Source organism: Oxyura jamaicensis, chromosome 4, assembly GCF_011077185.1.
Source record: "Oxyura jamaicensis isolate SHBP4307 breed ruddy duck chromosome 4, BPBGC_Ojam_1.0, whole genome shotgun sequence".
In the NCBI taxonomy this organism is placed as follows: domain Eukaryota; kingdom Metazoa; phylum Chordata; class Aves; order Anseriformes; family Anatidae; genus Oxyura; species Oxyura jamaicensis.
In genome coordinates this window covers 23,410,518-23,429,706 of record NC_048896.1, presented here as the reverse complement: position 1 = coordinate 23,429,706, position 19,189 = coordinate 23,410,518, and the positions used below count along the sequence as shown (strand labels likewise).

The 19,189-nt window shown below is 58.0% G+C and overlaps 2 protein-coding genes and 1 long non-coding RNA gene across 4 annotated transcripts; 1 reads left to right on the top strand and 2 right to left on the bottom strand.

The window, feature by feature from the left end:
• Positions 1-4,795: 4,795 nt before the first annotated feature.
• PARM1 (prostate androgen-regulated mucin-like protein 1) lies at positions 4,796-12,726 on the bottom strand. Its single transcript, XM_035324682.1, has 4 exons — positions 12,642-12,726; positions 7,323-7,988; positions 6,519-6,597; positions 4,796-5,702 (listed from the first exon to the last, which is right to left on the bottom strand). Exons 1-4 carry the CDS (start codon positions 12,691-12,693, stop codon positions 5,618-5,620), a joined length of 882 nt encoding a protein of 293 aa, XP_035180573.1. The 5' UTR covers positions 12,694-12,726; the 3' UTR covers positions 4,796-5,617.
• Positions 12,727-14,040: 1,314 nt separating this feature from the next.
• Positions 14,041-17,255, top strand: BTC (betacellulin). 2 transcript variants are annotated; one of them, XM_035324685.1, is made up of 5 exons: positions 14,041-14,175; positions 16,125-16,196; positions 16,390-16,507; positions 16,599-16,745; positions 16,973-17,255. In XM_035324685.1, the coding sequence occupies exons 1-5, from the start codon at positions 14,103-14,105 to the stop codon at positions 17,076-17,078; spliced, it is 516 nt and encodes a 171-aa protein (XP_035180576.1). In that variant the 5' UTR covers positions 14,041-14,102; the 3' UTR covers positions 17,079-17,255. The 2 variants fall into 2 exon arrangements, with proteins under 2 accessions (XP_035180576.1, XP_035180574.1); XM_035324683.1 differs by lacking the exon at positions 14,041-14,175 and adding an exon at positions 14,580-14,631.
• A 678-nt stretch (positions 17,256-17,933) lies between these two features.
• LOC118166081 lies at positions 17,934-18,992 on the bottom strand. The gene is made up of 3 exons (XR_004750338.1): positions 18,977-18,992; positions 18,708-18,776; positions 17,934-18,066 (listed from the first exon to the last, which is right to left on the bottom strand). It is a non-coding gene; the product is annotated as an uncharacterized LOC118166081 (long non-coding RNA).
• Between the last annotated feature and the right edge of the window lie 197 nt (positions 18,993-19,189).

Sequence of the window (19,189 nt, the reverse complement as noted above, 5' to 3'; positions counted from 1 at the left end):
GTGTTAAAGCAACAGATGCTGGAGCTGTAGATCATTCAGCTATGAGTTGTAGAGATCGTTTTGATGGCTGAACTTGATGGTCTTGACAGTCTCTTCCAACCTAGGTGATTCTATGATTCTACACGTGGCAAAGTCAAGCCCTTCTCCCCAGGGAAGGTGAGGCAGGAGACCTGGAGCAGGACCGTGGCCTCGGCAGTGCTGCATCCACGCTGCGCCACCGGCCTGGGGAACGTGCTGTGCTGGGCGCAGCTATGCGAGCTATGCTTTCTAATAAATAAAGTATCCCAGAGATGGGGGAATCTAGCCAAAAAGGGGGAGGGGGGTAGCTTTTGGAACAATCAGGAGGCTATTTCTCTTTTCTTAAATAAAGCAAGCTTGTGGCATAGATATCCTGCTTTATTTATTTATTGGGGGGAGGCTTTTTAAGATGCTTTTATTTTTATTTTTTTCTTTTCCCCCCTTTGCATTTCTTTGCATTTCATGCTGTGGGAGGAGGGAGATCCTTAGGGAATAGGGAAGGAGGTGGCAAGACGGGGAGGGGTATGGGGCATCACAGCGGAGGCAGACAGTGCTGGAGGCTCCAACCTACAGCAGCCCCTTGCAGAGGCAGTTCCCTGTCATACACTCCTGTCGTCGAGTGCTTCTGCTGTTTCAGCCTGGTCCCCAGCAGTTGTACAGCACCCTGGACGTGGCAGGTCACAGTCCCTGCTGCCTCCTCCAGGGAACCTTGCAGGATTTGGCCGTGCGGAGCTGCTCTGAAGCCAGAGGAAATGAAATAACGTGAAGACGGTAATTACCTTTCCTGTACATCATTGCAAAATCGAATCAAAGTGGTCACTGTTGAGTCATTTCTTTTATAGGGCCTTTATAGCTGTGTGTAAAATATATATGAACATCTGAGTTGAGTTAATGGGAGTCATTGGCGTGCCCAGTGGAAGCTCTGGGAGAGCTCTGGGCTTTACCTATGGACAGATGCAATAACTTGCAGCTACCTTTTCTTTGAAAAGAGGTGAATTTGACATCCTTGCACAGGCTGTTCAAGCTGACTCATGCAGCCCTTGCTTTTGCAAAGGGTGGACAGAACAGGGACACCTCTGCACCAGAAGCCAGCAGGAAGGCTGAAGAACCACCAAAAGCTTTCATCCCAGAGCTGGGGCCACACCACCATCATCACCACATCCTCCTCCTCTAAGGGGACCCATCAGATGACAAAGCTTACTGTTAGCCCACTGCTTGTAGCATCCCTCCGCCTGCTTTCTGGCGGGTGTAGCGGGTTGATGTTGAGCTAGCTTTCCCACCAGCTGCAGGAAGGCTTTCCCACCTGCTGCAAAAGGAACACCTGCCCTTCAGGAGGTGGCCACCATCACCGCACTGTGGTCCTGCAGTGCCGATGGCTCTCCAGACCCACGTCACCCAAGGGTTTTCACCAGCAGCACGGTTCCGGTTTGCTGCACGTGCAAGGCTTGGGTTTTTATCAATGCTGCTGTTATTATTATTGCAAGGTGGTTTAGAGGCATGCAATATGCCTGGATGTATAGTGCCCAAGCCTGTGGCTAAAAGAAAGAACTTTTTTAAGAAAATACAGGGCAGTAGTAATGAATTATAGCCAAAGAACAAGTCAGCAGTCTCTCTGTATCAGGAGTCAGAAATGTGCCATACTCACTATTATGGGGAAAAAATATGTAACTTGAATAAACCTTGCATTTCTCTCAAGAAAACAGCTGTAATTGCCACCTCATTCTTCAGCTGACCAAGTCCTAGATGTTCCCAGGTCGTGCAATTTGGGATGAATGTGACGTATTTGCTTATTATTTACTGCTTGGAGTCTTTAGTTGCCACCTGTGCAAAAATCCTCCTTTTTGGAAGCTAGCTATGGGCAATTTGCTTTTTCTGGTCTCTGATTCCCATCTATTCCAGTGACCAGGAGACAAGTATCCTGGGGACTGACGGGGCCCATCTGTTGGAGGAGAAGCCCTCTGGCAGATGGACTGAGTCAGGGAAAGGCCAGTAAGGCTGATGCTACGACGGCAGTCTGCTGCAGACCACCCAAACCGGGACGAAGAGGTAAACAAAACATCCCACAGGCAACTAGGAGAAGTCTCGCAACCACGAGCCCTTGTTCTCATGGGGGACTTCAACTTCCCAGATGGCTGCTGGAAATACAGCACAGGTTGAGGTACTTAAAGTCTTTTTTCATCAGTCTTTTTTAGTCAGATCAACTATTCCCAGGATACCCACCCCCTGAGTTGGAAGATGGTGACAGGGAGTAAGATGAAGCAATAATAATCCAGTGGGAAACTACAGGTGAGCTACTACATTTGAGTGTTCGCAAGCCCATGGGGCTGGATGGGATTTATCCACGGGTGCTGGTGGAAGTGCTTACCAAGCCACTTTCAATAATTTACCAGCAGTCTGGGCTAACTGGGGAGGTCCCAGCTGACTGGAGGTTGGCAAAAGTGACACCCGTCTACAAGGGCAGGAAGGAGGACAGGGGAAACCTGTCAGTCTGACCTTGGTGCTGGGGAAGGTTGTGGAGCACATCATCTTGAGCACCATCACACCACATATATGGGACAGCCGATTGATCAGACGCAGCAAGCATGGGTTTGTGAAGGGCAGGTCCAGCCTGACCAACCTGATCTCTTTCTATGACAAGATGACCCGCTTGGTAGGTGAGGGAGAGCCTGTGGATGTTGCCTACCTGCATTTCAGTAAAGCATTTGTGGCCATTTCGCACAGCTGTCTCCTGGAGGAAATGGCTGCTCATGGCCTGGCTCACTGGGTGAAGAACTGGCTGGGTGGCTGGGCCCAAAGGGGCACTGTGAATGGAGTGAGGCCCAGCTGGCAGCCCCGAGGGCTCAGTACCGGGGCCGGTTTTGTTTAACTCCTTATCAGCAACCCAGATGAGAGGATTGAGTGCACCCTCGGTAAGGCTGTGGATAATTGCAGGCTGGGTGGGAGTGCTGATCTTCCCGAGGGCAGGATCCCTCTGCGGAGAGATCTGAACAGACTAGATCGATGGGCCGTGTCTAATCGCGTGGCACTCAACAAACGTAAGCACCAGGTCCTGCGCTTGGGTCACACAACCTCAGGCAGCAGTACAGGTGGCTGGAAAGCTGTCCAGCAGAGAAGAACCTGGGGTTGCTGGTCGACAGCCAGCTGAACATGAGCCAGGGTGTGCCCAGGTGGCCAAGAAGGCCAACATCATCCTGGCTTGTATCAGCAGTAGCGTGGCCAGCAGGAGCAGGGAGGTGATCATCCCTGTGTATTCGGCTATGGTGGGTGCTGTGTTCAGCTCTGGGCCCCTCACCACAAGGACACTGAGCTGCTCAAACATGTCCAGAGAGGTGGAGCTGGTGCAGGGAGGAGAAAACAAGGCTTGTGAGGAGCAGCTGAGGAAACCTGGGCTGTTTAGTCCAGAGAAGAGGAGGCTGAGGGGAGACCTCACCATGCTCCACAACCTGAAAGGAGGCTGCAGGGGAGGAGGGTGACAGTATTTTCTCAGGTGACAACTGGACACAAGGAAATGTCCTTGGCATCCTCTCCCCTCCTCCCCAAGCAGCTTGCCGGGGCCAATCAGGGATGCCACAGGCTGCCCTCGTGCTTTTGGTCATGACCTGAAGCGAAACCTTAAAACTTCTGTTCCACAATGTCTCTGCAGGAAATGTTAACTCAGTGGCTGAGAAAGCTCCCTCAAGACATCTGTTTTCATCCGTGCATTGGTTTTTCACATCCTGATGCAACGTGAGCAGGTTTTATCACACACTGGCTGCTTTGCAAGCATCCCTTCATCCTCAGGGCTGCTGGGGAAAAAGAAGGGGACCCTCATATTAAATACTGGGGAGCTTCAGCATCCCAGGAGGTATTTTGATTTTCCACAGGTGGCCTCAGGTTCTGCCCCATATCACTCAATATGGGAAAGGAGTGCCCCTCCTGGGGTATGCCTGCTAGGATGTATTTAAGCCCATAAACATAAGCCCAGAAGAGAGGATGTCCTGGGACCCACTGAAACGTCATCTCTTCTTGGCCAAAAGCAAATATAAGCAAATATAATGCTGGAAAAAGCAATATAAGAGCAGTGCCCTCCCTGCACAGGTTGTACTTTTAATTATCACAATTCCTCTTCTCCCCTTGGTCACTCCCAGCACTTTGATTGCTTTTCTTGCCTGCTGTCACACCTGCTCCAAATCTGCAGTGCCCTTCAGCGCAGGGCAGAGGAGACCCAGGTGCACACGGTATTTCAGATAAGGGCAAACCTTAGGGCTGTGCAGTGCTTTAGCAGCATTCTCTGCTTTATTCACAGTTTCTACCTGGTTTGAACTAAAAGAGATTAAACAACCACTTGGTACCCGCAGCTCAGCCTTAGTGCCACCAAGCCCAGCAGTGGGATCTCCACATCGAGGTGAACCTCAGCCACCCAGTGACAGCTCCCAAAAAACGATGAAGTTTTCTCCAGGGGCCCACTGGTTTGGGGCTGCAAAGGTGCTGGGGAGACCCTCTTGTGGGGGCAGTGACCAGCCCCTTCCCAAAATAACCCCCTGCTCCAGTGCTCACCCAGCATCACCCAGATGCTCACACATCAAGCCTGGAGCTCCTGGTTTCAGGAGGCACATGGGGCTTGCTCCACAACAGAGCAGAAGTCCTGCCCATCATAGCTGTCCCCTGAATGGGCAGCTTCAAGATGCTGAGCCCACAAAAGTGAAAAAGAGACTTTGTCAGCACACCTGCTCTGGTAGAAGCATGCATCTGCATTACAGCATGTAAAGATGAGACCAGCCATAACCCCCCTCTTTTCTTTTGTCCAAGCAGGTATATGCATAAACTGGGGATTAAAGCAGCTTCAGTATATTTTAGAGGAGAGGTATTTCAAGGATTAAAAGTAACGTTGTGAAGCAAACCGCTACGGGTGCAACAGTGAGTTGCTTCTCATCCCAGAAGTGCAGGTGGGAAGCACACCTTTCCTGGGGGTTCCCACATGGTATTTGGGAAAATAAACATAAAAATTAAAAAGCGGGGTTAAAAAGGAAATAAGCTTCTGTGCATAATAATAATAATTAAAAAAAAAAAAAAAAAAAAAAAAAAAAGAGGGAAAGGAGCAGTTGTAATTTCCTGTGACCCATGGCAAACTACCACAGGTGAGGGAAGGCAGAGGGGCAATGCAGGGAGGGGATATTGGAGGGAGGGAGGGATGCACAAAGCAGTGGGACCCTCTTAGCTTCCCCCATGTTCCTTCCAAGGGCACCACGATGCAGTCTAAGCCTCCATCCTTCCCCCCTCGCCTCCCTCAGGGAATTCGGGTTTCTCAAGCTAAAAGCAAAGCTGCCAACCCCTCCCAAGGACCCACTCCGCTGCTGAAGCCAAGGTGCGGCGGCATCCATCCCATATTATCAGAGAGCTTCCCACGCCAAGGGCCAACACTCAGGTTTATTGTGGGTGCAGTGCACCCGCCCTCCGGCCGCCTGTCCTCTGCTGGACCTGCCGTGGTCCTGCTCACGGTGGCTGTGGCTCAGTGTCCAGGCGCTTGCTCTGGCTGTGACCCAGCACGCACGATGGGGGGGGGGGGGGAAGCAGCAGGTGCCGTGCTGCAGAAGCGCTGATAAATAAGGATCTTCTCCTGCTAGGAGTCGTCGTAGAGGGGGTTGTTGTAGTTCCCCCAGGAGCCGTAGTCGTGGTCATCCAGCAACCGGCCGTAGGAGGAGTGCCTGTGGGGAAGCAAACACCAGGTCAGCCTGCAGAAGGCGAATGCGGCCAGGGATGCCTGCAGAGCAGCGGGCACACTGGCTGCCCTCCAGCACCTTGAAGACCAAATTTATCCCTCATTCGGGCAGGAAAAATCCCCCATGCTTTGCCACGGCTTGTGGGGGGAGGAGAGCGCTGAGCTTGTGGCACTTGCAGGATGGGCTGCAAGGAGCTGGCAGGAACACAGATCCGGGAGCTGTATTTGTAAGACCCTGGCTGTTTCGGTGGTTTATTAGCTCTTTTACTGTGGGGTAAAATGAAAGAAATGCACTTGAGCCCTCACAGCTCAGCTTTTGGGGTATTTCAGTTGGGGGGCACTTTGCCACCAGCACATCCCACCCCAATCACCTGCCTGCGGAAAAGCACCGGGACCTGCAGTGGGCAGTGACCCCACCTCCCCACGGCACTCCTGGGGGGGAAAGAAGCCCACACAGTATCCTGCCCGCACTGAGCCATGCCAGGGCATGCCCAGGAGTTAACACGAGACATTTGCTCATCCTGGTTGTCAGCAAAGCCTCATGAGAGATGCTCAGTGCCTGGCCATGCTGCTGTTTACTGCAGGCGTCACGGAAAGCCCCGAGGCAAAGGCTTGCCCTGGGGATAACCGGTGTGTATGGCTCTATGCCGAGCAGCAGGACCGGCATTTAAGCGAGGGTGTTGTGAGGTGTTGAAGAAAGCTCTGCCTTTTGGTAGGGGCATGATACACAAGGCTGTGACTCGAGGCCTTGCCCTGAGGCATGGCCTTCATTCTTGCCCCCGCTGCGGGCTGCTGGCCTTACCTGATCTTGAGGTACGCCGCTGCCCCGAAGACCACCACCACCATCACGATGACCGTCACCGTTATGGCCACGATGCTCCCTGCGGGCAGCACCAGAGAGAGCAGCACTCAGCCTTCAGCCCCATTGTCCACAGCAGCTCCACCTTGCCGACCATCTCCAGCACGGACACCCCCGTGGTGCTTCCCAAAACCCCTTCTGAAGGCTGCTGGGCCATGCAGCAGTGCCAGGCACCCATATACTTTTGGGATCTCCCCCTTCGTGTAACACAGTGCAGGTGGATTTGGGCTAAAACACAACTGGGTTTCTCTCCAGGGCCCATAGGTCACAAAGTAATCACGGTGGGAGGCTACTGCAGCCAGGTGGTGAGTAGTTTCTCCATGGCTGCCAACACAGAGGCCCCATTTCTTCCTTGACCAGGAGCTTTAAAACAGGTAGCACCAGCTTCATGGTGGCTCCAGAGGGAACATTTCTCCTCTCACTTACTCCTAGCCCATCGTCAGGAAACTTCTTTCCTCCCCTCCGTGAGCTTTTAAGGACAACCATGGGGCTAAGGCTTTTGTTCACAACCGAGCACCTAAGTCTGGGTATCTACAACCCCTTCCCTCCACAGGTGGAGCAGATGACACGGGCTCCTCCAGGGAGCACATCAAGAAAGCTCAGCCTTGCTCTCAGGGTTGACAGCCAGGCTCTTGTGTCACTTCTGGGTGGAAAAACAACTAGAAAAGGAAGCCACAAATGGCAAGGGCAGGAAAAAAAAAATTGTGTATGTGCCTGCATACGTGCACAATGAGGGGAGCTGCTCACCTGCACTCAGGGCACGTGGGACCTCTTCCATGGTGACTCCGGTGAAGGGGGTGCTTTTGCCATCGGCTGTGTCCTCGGTGGGGCTGGCCACAGTCACTGAGGGGGACGTTGGCTCCATGGCCAGGCTCGATGCCACGGCCACCGTCCCTGGGGAAGGGACATCCTTCATCGGCATCGGTGACTGGGTGGTGCTGCTGGGGACGGTCGGTGGGGACAACACTGTCCCAGGGGAAGAGTATGGGGTGCTGCTGCGTGGGGAGGAAGAGAAGGGTGCAGGTGTGCCTGTGGGGCTGGGAGGTGTTTCCAAATCTGTCATCCCTCCCTCCACGCTGGCATTATGTGCTGTCCGAGGACCTGGGGCTGTCTCCAAGGCTGGTGGTACCGAGCTGAAGGCTACAGGGGGGTTGTCTGCTGCAGCGACGGTGCTCATGGGGATGGAAGCAGAGGACAACATGGCCACAGTGCCCCCATTGGGGTCTTCCACCTCAGCTGGCCTGGAGGACACCTCATCTCTGGCGGGTCCTGTGGCAGTTGGTGGTGCAGGCTGGTGGGGAGCTGCTGCAGAGACAGCTGTGCCCCCTGAGCCCGGCCCCGCTGCTGTCCACACCACTTCTGGGGGGGGGCTGGCGGGGGCAAGGGGTGAAGCTGTGGGGTCATCACCAAGTCCTGGGAGGGAGAAAAATGAGGGTTAGTCAGGGAGACATCCTTGGGGCTGCCGGCATCATGTGTGCTTGTCACAACTCCCAGGAACCCGAAGCCAGCTGAAATCTCCCTTTAGGAGAAGACAGGGAGGGAAAAGAGGAATTCTTCCTGCTCTCGTTCCTGGGCCATGGGGTAGAGGGTCTGTCCTGGTTTCAGTTAGGAAACCAGGACAGGGTCCCAGCACCCTGGGACTCCCCACCCCGTGCATCCCAACCCACCCCCTGCAGGGCTCAGCACCCCCTAGCCCAGGCTGGTGGCCCCATCCCCACTGCCCCTCCAGCAGGCACCACACAGCTGGGGATGATAACACAGGGCAGCTTTCTTCTCTCCCATTTCCTTGTGCATTCATTCATCTCCATTTCTTAGCATGAAGATGAGTCATTCTTTCCCCTGTCCCCACCAGTGACTGCTATTTTTTCTCCCTCCTGCTCTCTCCAGAGAGAAGCTCAGCTCCAGGCCGTCCCCAGCAGCTCCCCGGGCACAGCCAGGCTGCGGGAAGGGCATGCCAACAGCAAGTGACGTCGGGAGGAATTTCTATTCCCATGCACTCCCTTACGTACACCCCTGAGCACCGTGTCATGGGGCTATGTGAGAAAGGAGGAAAACAATCTCAAGACAACACTAATATTTGTTGCTGCCCTGGAAGCCAGTTCCCCCAAAGCCCCTTGCTGGTGGCACCCAGGAAGGCTGGCTCCAAATCCCAGTGCTGAAGGGGAGGTGGGAGCGCTTGGAGGCACGTTGAGGTTAGAGTAGTTGATTTTCCCTTTATAGCCTTTTTTTTTTTTTTTTTTTTTTTTGGTACAGGTACACTGCTATCCTCCATTTCTCAAGTGCAGAGCTTGCACCCAACATTTTGGGAGCCCGGCACCTAGAGGTGGCCACACTGGGGCAGGAGGCAGCTGCTGGGTGGTGGACGTGCTGATGGCCTGCACCATGCGTCCTCCAGCCCTGGGGCTCTCGAGGTCAGGCTTGGCCCTGCACCTCGGTGGCTTTGAAGTAAGGCTGCCCACGGACATCCCGGGGCACGTCAGCCAGGTGTGACTGGCCCAGCAGGTTACAGGCTGTCACCGCAGCCTTTAGCAGGCTGTGTTGTTCCTGCACCAGGTGTGGCAGGACCCCAGAGGGCTGCCGGGCCTCTGCGAGACCTCGCTGCCCCTCAGAGAAACCTCCCTGGGATCCCATGCTGCCTGCTTGAAGCCTCACCCAAACCCCAAGCTGCAGATGCACTTGGTCGTGCCGAGCAGCGTTAATAAAGTGGTGTTAGCCCAGCAGCAGTGGGTTACTCCATTCATTTCAAGAAGGCCGTCCCGCGTGAGGTGTCCCACGGAATCGCCGGGGGCTGGAGGCGAGCTGACGGGGATCCTGCAGAGCTGGCAGCGCTGCTGGCCAGGATGAGTCAGAAAGTTTCCGATAATATCTACAGGGCTGAAAGGCAGCTGGCCTCACGGGCAGGGCTGGATGCAGTCCTCAGCCAGGCGTCTGTCCCAAGCGGGTCACAAGTCACAGGCGAGTGCAGGCAGCTGAAAGAAGTCACCCTGCTGCCCCAGCCACTGCACTCGGCCCTGGCCATCCACCTCCTGCCCGGGCAGGACCGGTCCCAGCCAAGTTCGGCTTCCCAGGTGGGTAACGCTGCCTCTGGAAACCCTAAATCTCCCAGCCCTGCACCGCCATCACCATGGGACCCCGAGCTCCAGCCTGGCCACTGCCACCTCAGGTCACAACACATCAGGCTGTCGTCTCCTCCGGCATAGAAAAGGGATCCCACCAGCAACACAGGCTGCTCCTGAGCCTTGGGTCCTGCGAGGACCCCGCAGAGCATCCCTGGCTGAGGGCCCCACATGCCACCACATCCTGCTCAGGACAGCCTGTACCCACAGGGCTGGGAGGTCACCAGCAAGCCGGGTCCTCTATGAGCACATCTGAAAAGGTGAAGAACTGCTGAGGCAGTGGTTCCCTTATCCTCCCAGCACCTGGGCTGCGGCTGGGAGCAGTAGCCAGAAGAGTGCACTGGAACAAAAGATAGAAAAACACCAGAAATCTTCCTTTAGGACCACATGACTTCAGGAGCTAGGAGGCAGGCAGGGTTGTCAAAGCAACTGAAGGACATCAGTTATCAAAGGATACCAAGCATAGTTCAGCGCCAAGGAATGTGCCCATCTGATTCCTTTAGGGCCGTCCTGCCCTGCTGGACCCAGCTGGGCGCAGGGCTGGATGCGGGGCTGCCGGGATGAGGCACATCACCTGGTGCCATCCCTTCTGCCTAGGTTACAGCCCCATGGGGGCTTTGCATGGGTTGAAGATGGAAAGAGGAGAGAAAAATCCAAATCCCTGTAACGCAGATATCCTCCCCTTCGAGAACATCAATCCCAGTCATCTGGGAAACCCCGGGAACACTGCCTAGTGCACGGAGCAACTCCCTCTCCTGCGGGCATGCTGGTGTCCTGGTTCCTGCACGTCACACGAAGGTGATGTCTCACTTCCATGCCCTGCTTTGGAAACACATACCTGACCTGGGCTGGGAGCTTCATTAGCAGCACATTGCTCAGAGCCACTCCAGAGGCAAGCGTGGCAAGCTCTTTGGCTGTTACACCGGCTGAGAGGCAGCTCAAAAGAGAGGAGCTCCAGCCCAAGAAAACAAAGCTGGATGTGGCAGCTGTGCCATGACAAGAAGCTACACCTCATCTACGTGGGGAATGCAGCAGTGCTCTCACCCTGGGTTAACCCAGGCCCACCTGGCAGCGGTCCCCAGCCATCACGTTTGCTGTGCGTCTCCTGAAGGAGACAAGTGAGAGCAGCGTAGGGAATGGTGCACCTTGTCCTGACTACAATACCCTTTCTGAATCCAGGAAATGCAGCAGTGAACACTGGCCAGGTCAGCCCAGAGAACCCATGGCCACTCAGCAAAGCTGGCTGCTGCTTCCTACCCCAGCCCAGCAGCTGCCTCTAGAAGAAGCACAGAGGTAAGACCCATTTTTATGTCATGGGTCTGGGTTTGTGGAAGCAAAACCAAAGGGCAGCCTCATCTTCTGCCCGCAGGATCTACCCAGGGTGAACAATTGCCAGCAGTGATCCAGCGCCATCCACCATCCCACACAAAGGGACACAAGTGCAGGGCACGTGGCCATAAACAAGTCTATAGGAGCAACCTATACAAAACCCCAAACCAAAACCCTGGAGACAAACGACTTACAGCACGATAGCACAGCCACGTGCCCCAGCACACAGCTCAGGTGAGAAACGGGCCCCCCAGCCAAGCTGAAATAAGAGGTTATTTCTCCCCTGCGGGCAGGGGTCCCAGGTGCAAATCCTGGGGATACCTGGGGACCCGCTCTCCTGAGCCCCGTCCCCTTGGGAGAGGCTTCCCCAAGCACCCCTCCACCCAGGTGGGTGCTGGCTGGGGACATCTCTGTCATTGCTGAGGTTATTTCCAGCTAAACACGACAAGGCTGCCCTCTAAATCATGGCCACGCTTGCCTGCGTGCTGCACAGCATACAGCAGAGAAGTTCAGGAAAGGTTTTTCTCCCAAGAGACAGAGCAACCCGTGGCCAGCCTGGTGCCCAAGCTGCCCGAGGGGCCTGAGCACGGGGTGAAAGCCTCTGGGGATGCTGCTGGACCCTGGTCTGCAGGTCCCCATCCCCTCGTGAGTCCCTTTGGGATGGGTGGCATCACCTGGGTGCTGAGGCTCACCTCGTTCGCAGACCTTGCCCTCTGCGTCAGCTGGGCCGGCAGGGCTACGAGCACTCTAATTTGCCTCCTGAGCAAGAAGTCAGAGGTATGACAAACTTCCTCCTTCATTTCAAACACCGTGCAAGGGATGCTATTATTTCATTACAGGGCCAAGAAAAGCACGGAGTTATTCCTGCCAAGCTGCATCCTCTCTGTCATGAAGCCCTGAAGAATGTACTTGAGGCACATTTAAATAATACATTGATGCCAAAAGACTTTTTCTTGTAAATACTGCTCCAGTGGAGAAAAATTATAGATAACACCCAAAAGATCCAGGCCATGGATGGAAGCATCCCAAAAGCTGCAGGGCCAAAATCCTAGGAAATATTCCTGGGTCCTTCCATGGGGGCTCTGCCGGTGCTGCAGAGCTGGCTGCTGGTGGGAATGGTGCTGGAACTATCCTGGGCACGGGGAAAAACAGCTCCCAGTGGGCACGGGAGGGATGCTGGGCTGGGGGAGATGTCCCAGGAGCTGCTGATGTGCTCTGAGCCCTCCGGTCCCCTCGCAGGTCTCCCTTTGCCGGGGATGCACGGCATGCACGAATGGCTGAGAGTGCTCCCATGCTTGTTTCCCCTCCCTCCCCCCCTCACTTTCCAGCAGTAAAAATAAAGTAAAAGCCGGGCAGGCTGAACGTTTCCGAGGCTGAACCCGGGGCGATGAGCCCAAAACCTTGCACGGTGGGGTCCCCTCGTGCAGTGGGTGATTGCCCACGGACACGCGTGGATCCATGCTGGGCACATCCCCCCCACCCCGAGGACCCACGGGTGGTGGTTTTATTCTGGGGGGGAGGTTATTTCCCACGGGGCCCCTCGCCCCTAACATCCCCCCAGCCCCACGGCAGGGGGGGTGCCCCCTGCGTGCCCTTCCCACGCGTGTCCCCGGCCGCTCACCTGCCGGGAGGAGGAGGAGGAGGGCGAGGAGGAGGCGGCAGCAGCAGCCCATGGTCCCGGCGGCGCGGGCAGCCGCGGAGGGAGGGAGGGAGGAGGGAAGGAGGAGGCGGGATGGGGAGGCATCGCCAGCCCCGCTCCCCGCCCCGCTCCCCTCCCGCAGCAGCCCCGGGAGCGCAGCGGCACCTGCTGGCTCCGGGACGGGGCCGGGAACCGGGACGGGAGCGGGGACCGGGCCGGGAAGCGGCTCCGTCGCCCCCCTCCCAGGCGGGGTGCCCGCACATCCCCCGGCCGGGCGCAGCTCGGGGTGCTCGGAGGCCGGGGACCCCCTCTCGGGGACACCCCCTCGGATGTCACTCGGTCCCCTTCCTCCCGCAGAGCTCCTGAGCCTGTCGGCCCGGTGGAAAGCCCTTCCTGCTGCTGCAGTCCGTGGGCAGCGACGCAGATTTGAGCCAGGCAGGTGGCGAGGAAAGGGCTGGTTTTCACAGTCAGAGAGGTGAAACCAAAATATATATATATATAATAATAACGAAGGGAAAGAGGGCAGCAAGGGGGCAAAGGACAAAACAAGAGCGAGTTTGCTGAGCAGGAAGGGCAGCTGGGCTTGGGGAGTGCTAGAGGCAGCGGTGCACAAAAAGGGGACGGGTGAGCAGAGCTGGGGGTCACACCAAGAGCGGTGTGGGGTCTGCTCCGACACCCGGGAGCGGTGTCTGGGACACCGCAAGGGTCACGACGCGGAGCAGACACGGGCTGGGCACGGGTGTCCAGACCTTTTCCCTGGAGGTAGATGGGATTCTCCAAACGGAGGGGGGGCTGTGAGCTGCCCCTGACACCGAAGGATCTGGGGTGAGCAGGGCACGTGGGGAGCTGCAGCACTGGGGGTGACTTCAGCCTTACCCATCCCAGTGTGGCCAGGGGACAACCCACGGCCACCAGGGCTCCATGCGTGGGGTTTTGCTCTACGGGGCTGCTGCAGGAGCTCGCTCAGCCCCGGCCGGCGGCCAAATGGGGCGGCTGCCAGGGCGTGCATCCATCGCTGCCATCCTGCGGCTTGAGGTCACCGCTCCCTTTCCAACCCCTCTTTCCTCCGCCCGAACTCACCCAGAGGGTGCAGGGTGAACCGGGGGGGCCACCGTGGGGTGCCACCCCCCTCCCGGCACCCACCGTCCCACCGCCGCGACACGGAGCTGCCGGGACCCCCGCGGCGGGGACGTTCGGGAGGGTGCGAAGGGTCCCGTCCCCTCCCCGCCTCCCCGCAGCCCCCAGCTGGGGACCGGTGGGGAAACCCCCGCCAGTGGGACCCCACCCGTGGGTTTCCACCCGCGGGGGGGAAGAGGAGGAGGAGGAGGGCAGAGGGAATGGGTGGCGGTGCTGGCAGCGGCCGCCCCCGTCCCGCCCCGTCCCGTCCCGCCCCGCCGCGGCCGCCGGGCACCGGGCAGCGGGCAGGCGGAGGCTGCGGCGCCCATGGAAGCGGCGGCGGCCCCGGTGCCGGGCGGCGGCCCCGGTCCCCTGCTGCTCTGCCTGGCCCTCGCCTCCGGTAAGCGGCGGCACCGGGGCGGCGAGGGGGGGCTCTGTCCCGTTACGGGGCTCGCACGGTCCTGGAGAGGGGTCCCCGCACCCTGAGCCCGCCCGGGGTGCTCCCGTCCCGTCCCGTCCCGTCCCGTCCCGTCCCGGCACTCGCCGTGCCCAGCCCGGTGTCCCGCACTCCTGCCCCCGTGCCGCTTCTGGTCCCATCCCCGGTGCCCCGCGGTGTCCCCCTGTCCTGACCTGGTGGCCCCCGGTTGTGCCTGGCCGTGGGCAAGGGTTCTGAATCCCTCAGGACTGAGTGGGGAGCTTTTGTCACCTGCACTGGGACCCTGCCCACGGGTGGCCTTGGTGATAGTGGATGTATGGACGTGTGGGCAGACGTGTGGGCAGATGTGTGGATGTGTTTCGCTGTCCCAGACAGCACCTGGGATGGAGGATGTGGGCGCAGCAAGCACCTCTCCAACAGGTGCACGCATTGGAGTGGGAACGGGCATCTTCATGCTGCGGGGTCTGGCTTTTTGAGCACTACAAGTGCACAGAAGGGGAAGGTCCCACCTCGGGGTGCTCCTTCCCACCTCCGGGACAGGAATGGCCTGGGCTCAGCCCTTTGGTGGGGCTGGTGTCACGCTCTGCCCAACCCGCACCCACCCGGGGAATGGTGCCAGACCTGTTTTGGGGCTGCGGTGCCCGGCACGGGGCAGATAGAGAGCATCAGATCCAGCGCTGGGAGCTGCCAATGGACAGGCTGAGACCCAGCTTTTGGGGACCCCGCGGTGCCACCAGCAGCTGCAGCATCCCTGGTGCCACCACCCCGCTGAGGGGAGGCTGCCGGAGGGAGGCCACCGGGGCCTTGCGGAGGGCGGCTGCAGCAGCTGTTTGTAATAAGGCCGGGGGAACTGCCCTGCTGGGGAGCTTCCCGCGCTGAGCCGCACGCTCGGGGTGAAGTCAGCCCACAGCTGGTGCCGGGGGGCCCGCCCTGGCCTCGTCCCTTCTGCTGGAGGCAGCGCAGGCTGAGCCCCGCTCCCTTGGCGCCCGGTCGCTCCAAGCGTGCTGCTGCGGCTGCGGTGCCTATATATAGCCAGGAGGGACGCGGGTGCTGGAAAAGGCCCCACCACCAGCCGGGGGACACGGGAGGCTGCCCACGCTGCCACCCTGCTCACTGGTGGCCCTCCCAGGCTTGCTCCTCGTGAGGAGGCCGTGCTGGCCTAGCAGGATGTAGCGCCCACCCGGCCCTTCCCCACGGGATGGGGATGTGCCCGCTGTGCTGTGAGGCACCGTGCTGTGCCACCCCACGGGAGACACCCGGCCCCACCAGCAGGACCCGTCCCCAGCTCGGCCCCACGCTGCGGAGCCGTGCTGAGTCAGTGCTGGTATGCCGGCGATCCGGTTACCGCGACGCTGCCTGCGAATGTCCCAGGGCGGCCGCCCCTTTCCTGGCTGGAGCCCGCAAAGTGCCAAACCCGGGGCGTTTGCCTCAGCTGGGCTCCCTGACAGATGTCCCACGTCCTGCTGCGGCAGCAATGTCACAGCGGGGGTTTGGCGTGGTGGCACTTGAAGCCTCCAGGTGCTGGTTTGCGGCATGGCTGCCTCCCTGCTCCCGCTGCCAGCGCGTTTTTTTAGACACCGAGGCTCTGCCAAAGGGGCTGCTTGGCTGCTGCATCCATCCCCATCTGGGCCTCCACCGGCTGCCCCTGTGTCCCCCAAGCCCGTGCCGACAGCACGAAGGGGCTGGGGTGGTGGCAGGAGGGTGGCTGGTGGCTTGTGGCGCCAGGATGCCACCTGGCCAGGCACCTACAGACAGGGAGCAGTTTCCCTTCCCTTCCCTTCCCTTCCCTTCCCTTCCCTTCCCTTCCCTTTCCTTCCCTTCCCTTCCCACCCAGGGAAAAGCTGACGATGCTGCAGAGGGAAGGGGGTCCCCTCCCTGTGCCGCTCCCCTGAGCCATGCCTCCTCCTCTCCAGGCCTGGCTCTTTTCAGCTGCGTGGGTGCCGACGCCAACGTGACCGAGGGGCTGCCCTGCGAGGGCTGTGCAGGTAACAGGGGGGCGGCCAGCGGCGCGGATGATTGGGGTGTTTTGTCTGGCGCACCGCTTATCAGCGCCGTGTCCCCGAGCCGGCAGCGGCCAAGGACACGTGCTGGCAGCCTGCCTGGCTCGGGCTCGCCACGGTTTGGGGAGCATCTCGGGGCGCTGCCACCCCCGGGGCCACCCTGTGCTCGTCCCCGCAGGTAACGTGACGCAGCTGCGGCGGCGGGGCCACTTCTCCCGGTGCCCCGAGGAGTACCGGCACTACTGCGTCAAGGGCAGGTGCCGCTTCCTCGTGGCCGAGGCAGCGCCAGCTTGTGTGTAAGTCCTGGTGGAGAGAGCCCGGTGGCACAGGGGGACAATGTGAGGTGGTGCTTGGACTCCTATCCTTGTCCCCTGTGCCGCGGGGCAGGTGCGAACAGGGCTACATGGGGGCGCGCTGCGAGCGGGTGGACATCTTCTACCTGCGGGGCGACCGGGGCCAGATCGTGGTCATCTCCCTCATCGCCGGCATCGTCATCCTCATCGTCTTCGTCGTCTGCACCTGCCTCTGCGCGCAGTACGTGGGGACGGGCGCGGGGACGGGAGCTGTGGGAGGGGTGTTTGAGGGCGCTGGGGGATGGCCACGGGGCTGGGAGCCATCAGCAGCCCCACCCACAGCTTCCGTGGGGTGGGATGAGAGGAGGGGGGGGCAACAGCGTGGCAGCCTCCATGGCGATGCCTCATCCTGAGTATTTTTTTAATTTTTCCCCCCCCCCCCAAAAAAAAAAAAAAAAAAAAAAAAAGCCACTGTCGGAAGCAGCGCAGGAAGAGGAAGGAAGAGGAGATGGAGACGCTGAGCAAGAACCTGCCCTCCAAAAGCGAGGACGTGCTGGAGACGGACGTCGCGTGAAGGTGTGGGGGGCTGTGGGGGGTCAATGGGGACCTCCCCACCTCCTTTTTGGGGGGGCTCTGACAGCTCCCCTGCTCTCCTCTCCCTGCAGCGGCTGCAGGAACCTGCAGGCGGGTCTCAGCGCCAGCCGGAGGGGCGAGGGGGTCACGCTTGTCACGGTGCTAATAAAAGGGTGACCGAACACCTGCGCCTGTCTGCGTGTTGCAAAGGGGACGCGCTCCCTACCAGTGACCCCCACCCCATCCCAGCTACCTGTGACGCTGTTAATTACCAGTGACACCCCTTCTCCCTCCCCCCGCAACCCCATTTTCTGGGAGTTTCAGCTCAAACTCCTCCTTTTAAGTAAACACGGTCCTGTAGGCACAGGGGCCCTGCACATGCAGCCACTTCAGGGTTTGCACCCTGGCTCCTGCCATCCTCCGAGTCCCATCGCTGGCACCAGCTGGACACAGGCAGCTCCTGCAGCCTCTTTGCTGATGGTTCCTCGCCAGGGATTTGCCAGTGCCAGCAGTGCCACAGGGCTGTGCTTGCTGGCACATGGAAGTGCTCAGCCCCGGGGAGGAGCAGGGTCCTGGGGGAGGCTGGTGGGGAGGAGACACGCGGTGGGTGCCAGGGGCAGCTGTGTGTGGCAGTGGGGCCCTTGGCTCCCGGTGACTGTGCTGGGTCTGGTCTGGGTGCCACAGTCCCTGTGGGCACCACCTGCCCTGTGCCTCGTGGCTCCACTCGTGGCTGGGGACAGCCCAGCTCTGCACGTCGGGGAGCGCAGCTCCTGCCCTGACACCTCCAGCTCCAGGTAAATGCAGCCCGTGGTTGCTGAAACAGCCCAGGCTTTAGGCAAGGTCATAAATCAATTGCTGTTGTAACATGAACATTGAAAGTCACCGTTGTACGCTGTATGGATACTGTCTAACTAGTTTGCAATTACTGATCAGTTAGCCCTGGACTTCTCCAGCTCATTTACTGCTCCAGCTTGTGGATGTCTCCAGACCTGTGAGAGAGGGGGTAGGAGAATACAATAAAAGAATTTACTAACTTTTTAGAAAAGGGGGGACTGAGAGAGGGAGTTAGGAGAATCTTATCAAGCAGAGATAGAGCACTGACGGCATTAAGCTAGGATGCTACTTAGTGTCTTTGCTAACCATGGTGCATTGGACAAATTAACTAAAGCAAGAAGCCTTGGGCCCCTTACCAAGGTCAGTCTCCTAATAAGAGTGTGAGCCTATCTTAAGGAACTGGCAGAAACTGGTCCTGCGGATGGACAAGAGCCGAGGAGCAACTGAGTCTTGCTAAGACAAGAGGTCAACTAGCGGTGACGAGGAAGAGTCACCAACCTTCATCCCCACGACCCCCTAGGACCACCACCAGGAGACACTGCCCAAGCGCAGATGGGAGGAGCTTATGGAAATGACTCCTTGGAGCTAATTTTAATATGAAGCAGGGACAGGTTATGAATATGTATAGGCGCATTGTGAAACCTCATGCATATGTAACTCTTTGCATATAACCATGGCAAATTGCCACATCAGGTGCGCACGATTTTGGTGGGACTACACCTGTGCTGCCCAGAACTGAATAAACATACCTACTTTACAGTCTTACTGATTGTGGGGTCTGTTTTCCGCAAGTCACCTGGAAGTTTCCTGGACATCTCCAGCTCATTGCATCTCCAGTTCATCTGCACCTCTGGCTATGTTTTGGCTCCAGCCCAAGGTTGTTAAACCATCACCAACAGAACTTGAATGTTAATATTGAATGTCGTAGCTGTACATTGCATAGATACTAATTAGTTTGTATGTACTGATTAAATGGGCCTGGACATCTCATACCTCATGGATATCCCCAGCCCTGGATGCCTCCAGAGACACCTCCTGCTCATTGTGGCGTCAACTCATTCACACCTCCAGCTCGTGACAGCTCACGCTTGTTGCAACAGACTGGGGTTTAGACAAGGTTGTACATCAATCACTGCCATAACTTTAATACTGCATGTTGTAGTCCTGCAGTGTGAATTGGAGTAGTTTGTAGTTTGTGTTTCTGGATCCCTTGGCCCTGGTGTCTGTGATCCATGGATGCCTCCAGCCCCCCAGTGTCTCCTGGATGCTTCCAGCTCA

What these genes read in the sequence shown, in the direction of transcription:
- BTC (XM_035324685.1), top strand. Translation starts at nt 14,103, where the DNA reads ATGGAAGCGGCGGCGGCCCCGGTGCCGGGCGGCGGCCCCGGTCCCCTG. An exon ending in GAGGCAGCGCCAGCTTGTGT is followed by an intron (nt 16,508 to 16,598) that starts GTAAGTCCTGGT and finishes GCCGCGGGGCAG; the next exon opens with GTGCGAACAGGGCTACATGG. An exon ending in TGCACCTGCCTCTGCGCGCA is followed by an intron (nt 16,746 to 16,972) that starts GTACGTGGGGAC and finishes AAAAAAAAAAAG; the next exon opens with CCACTGTCGGAAGCAGCGCA.
- PARM1 (XM_035324682.1), bottom strand. Translation starts at nt 12,693, where the DNA reads ATGGGCTGCTGCTGCCGCCTCCTCCTCGCCCTCCTCCTCCTCCTCCCG. An exon ending in CCTCCTCCTCCTCCCGGCAG is followed by an intron (nt 7,989 to 12,641) that starts GTGAGCGGCCGG and finishes TCTCCCTCCCAG; the next exon opens with GACTTGGTGATGACCCCACA. An exon ending in GCGGCGTACCTCAAGATCAG is followed by an intron (nt 5,703 to 6,518) that starts GTAAGGCCAGCA and finishes GCTTCCCCACAG; the next exon opens with GCACTCCTCCTACGGCCGGT.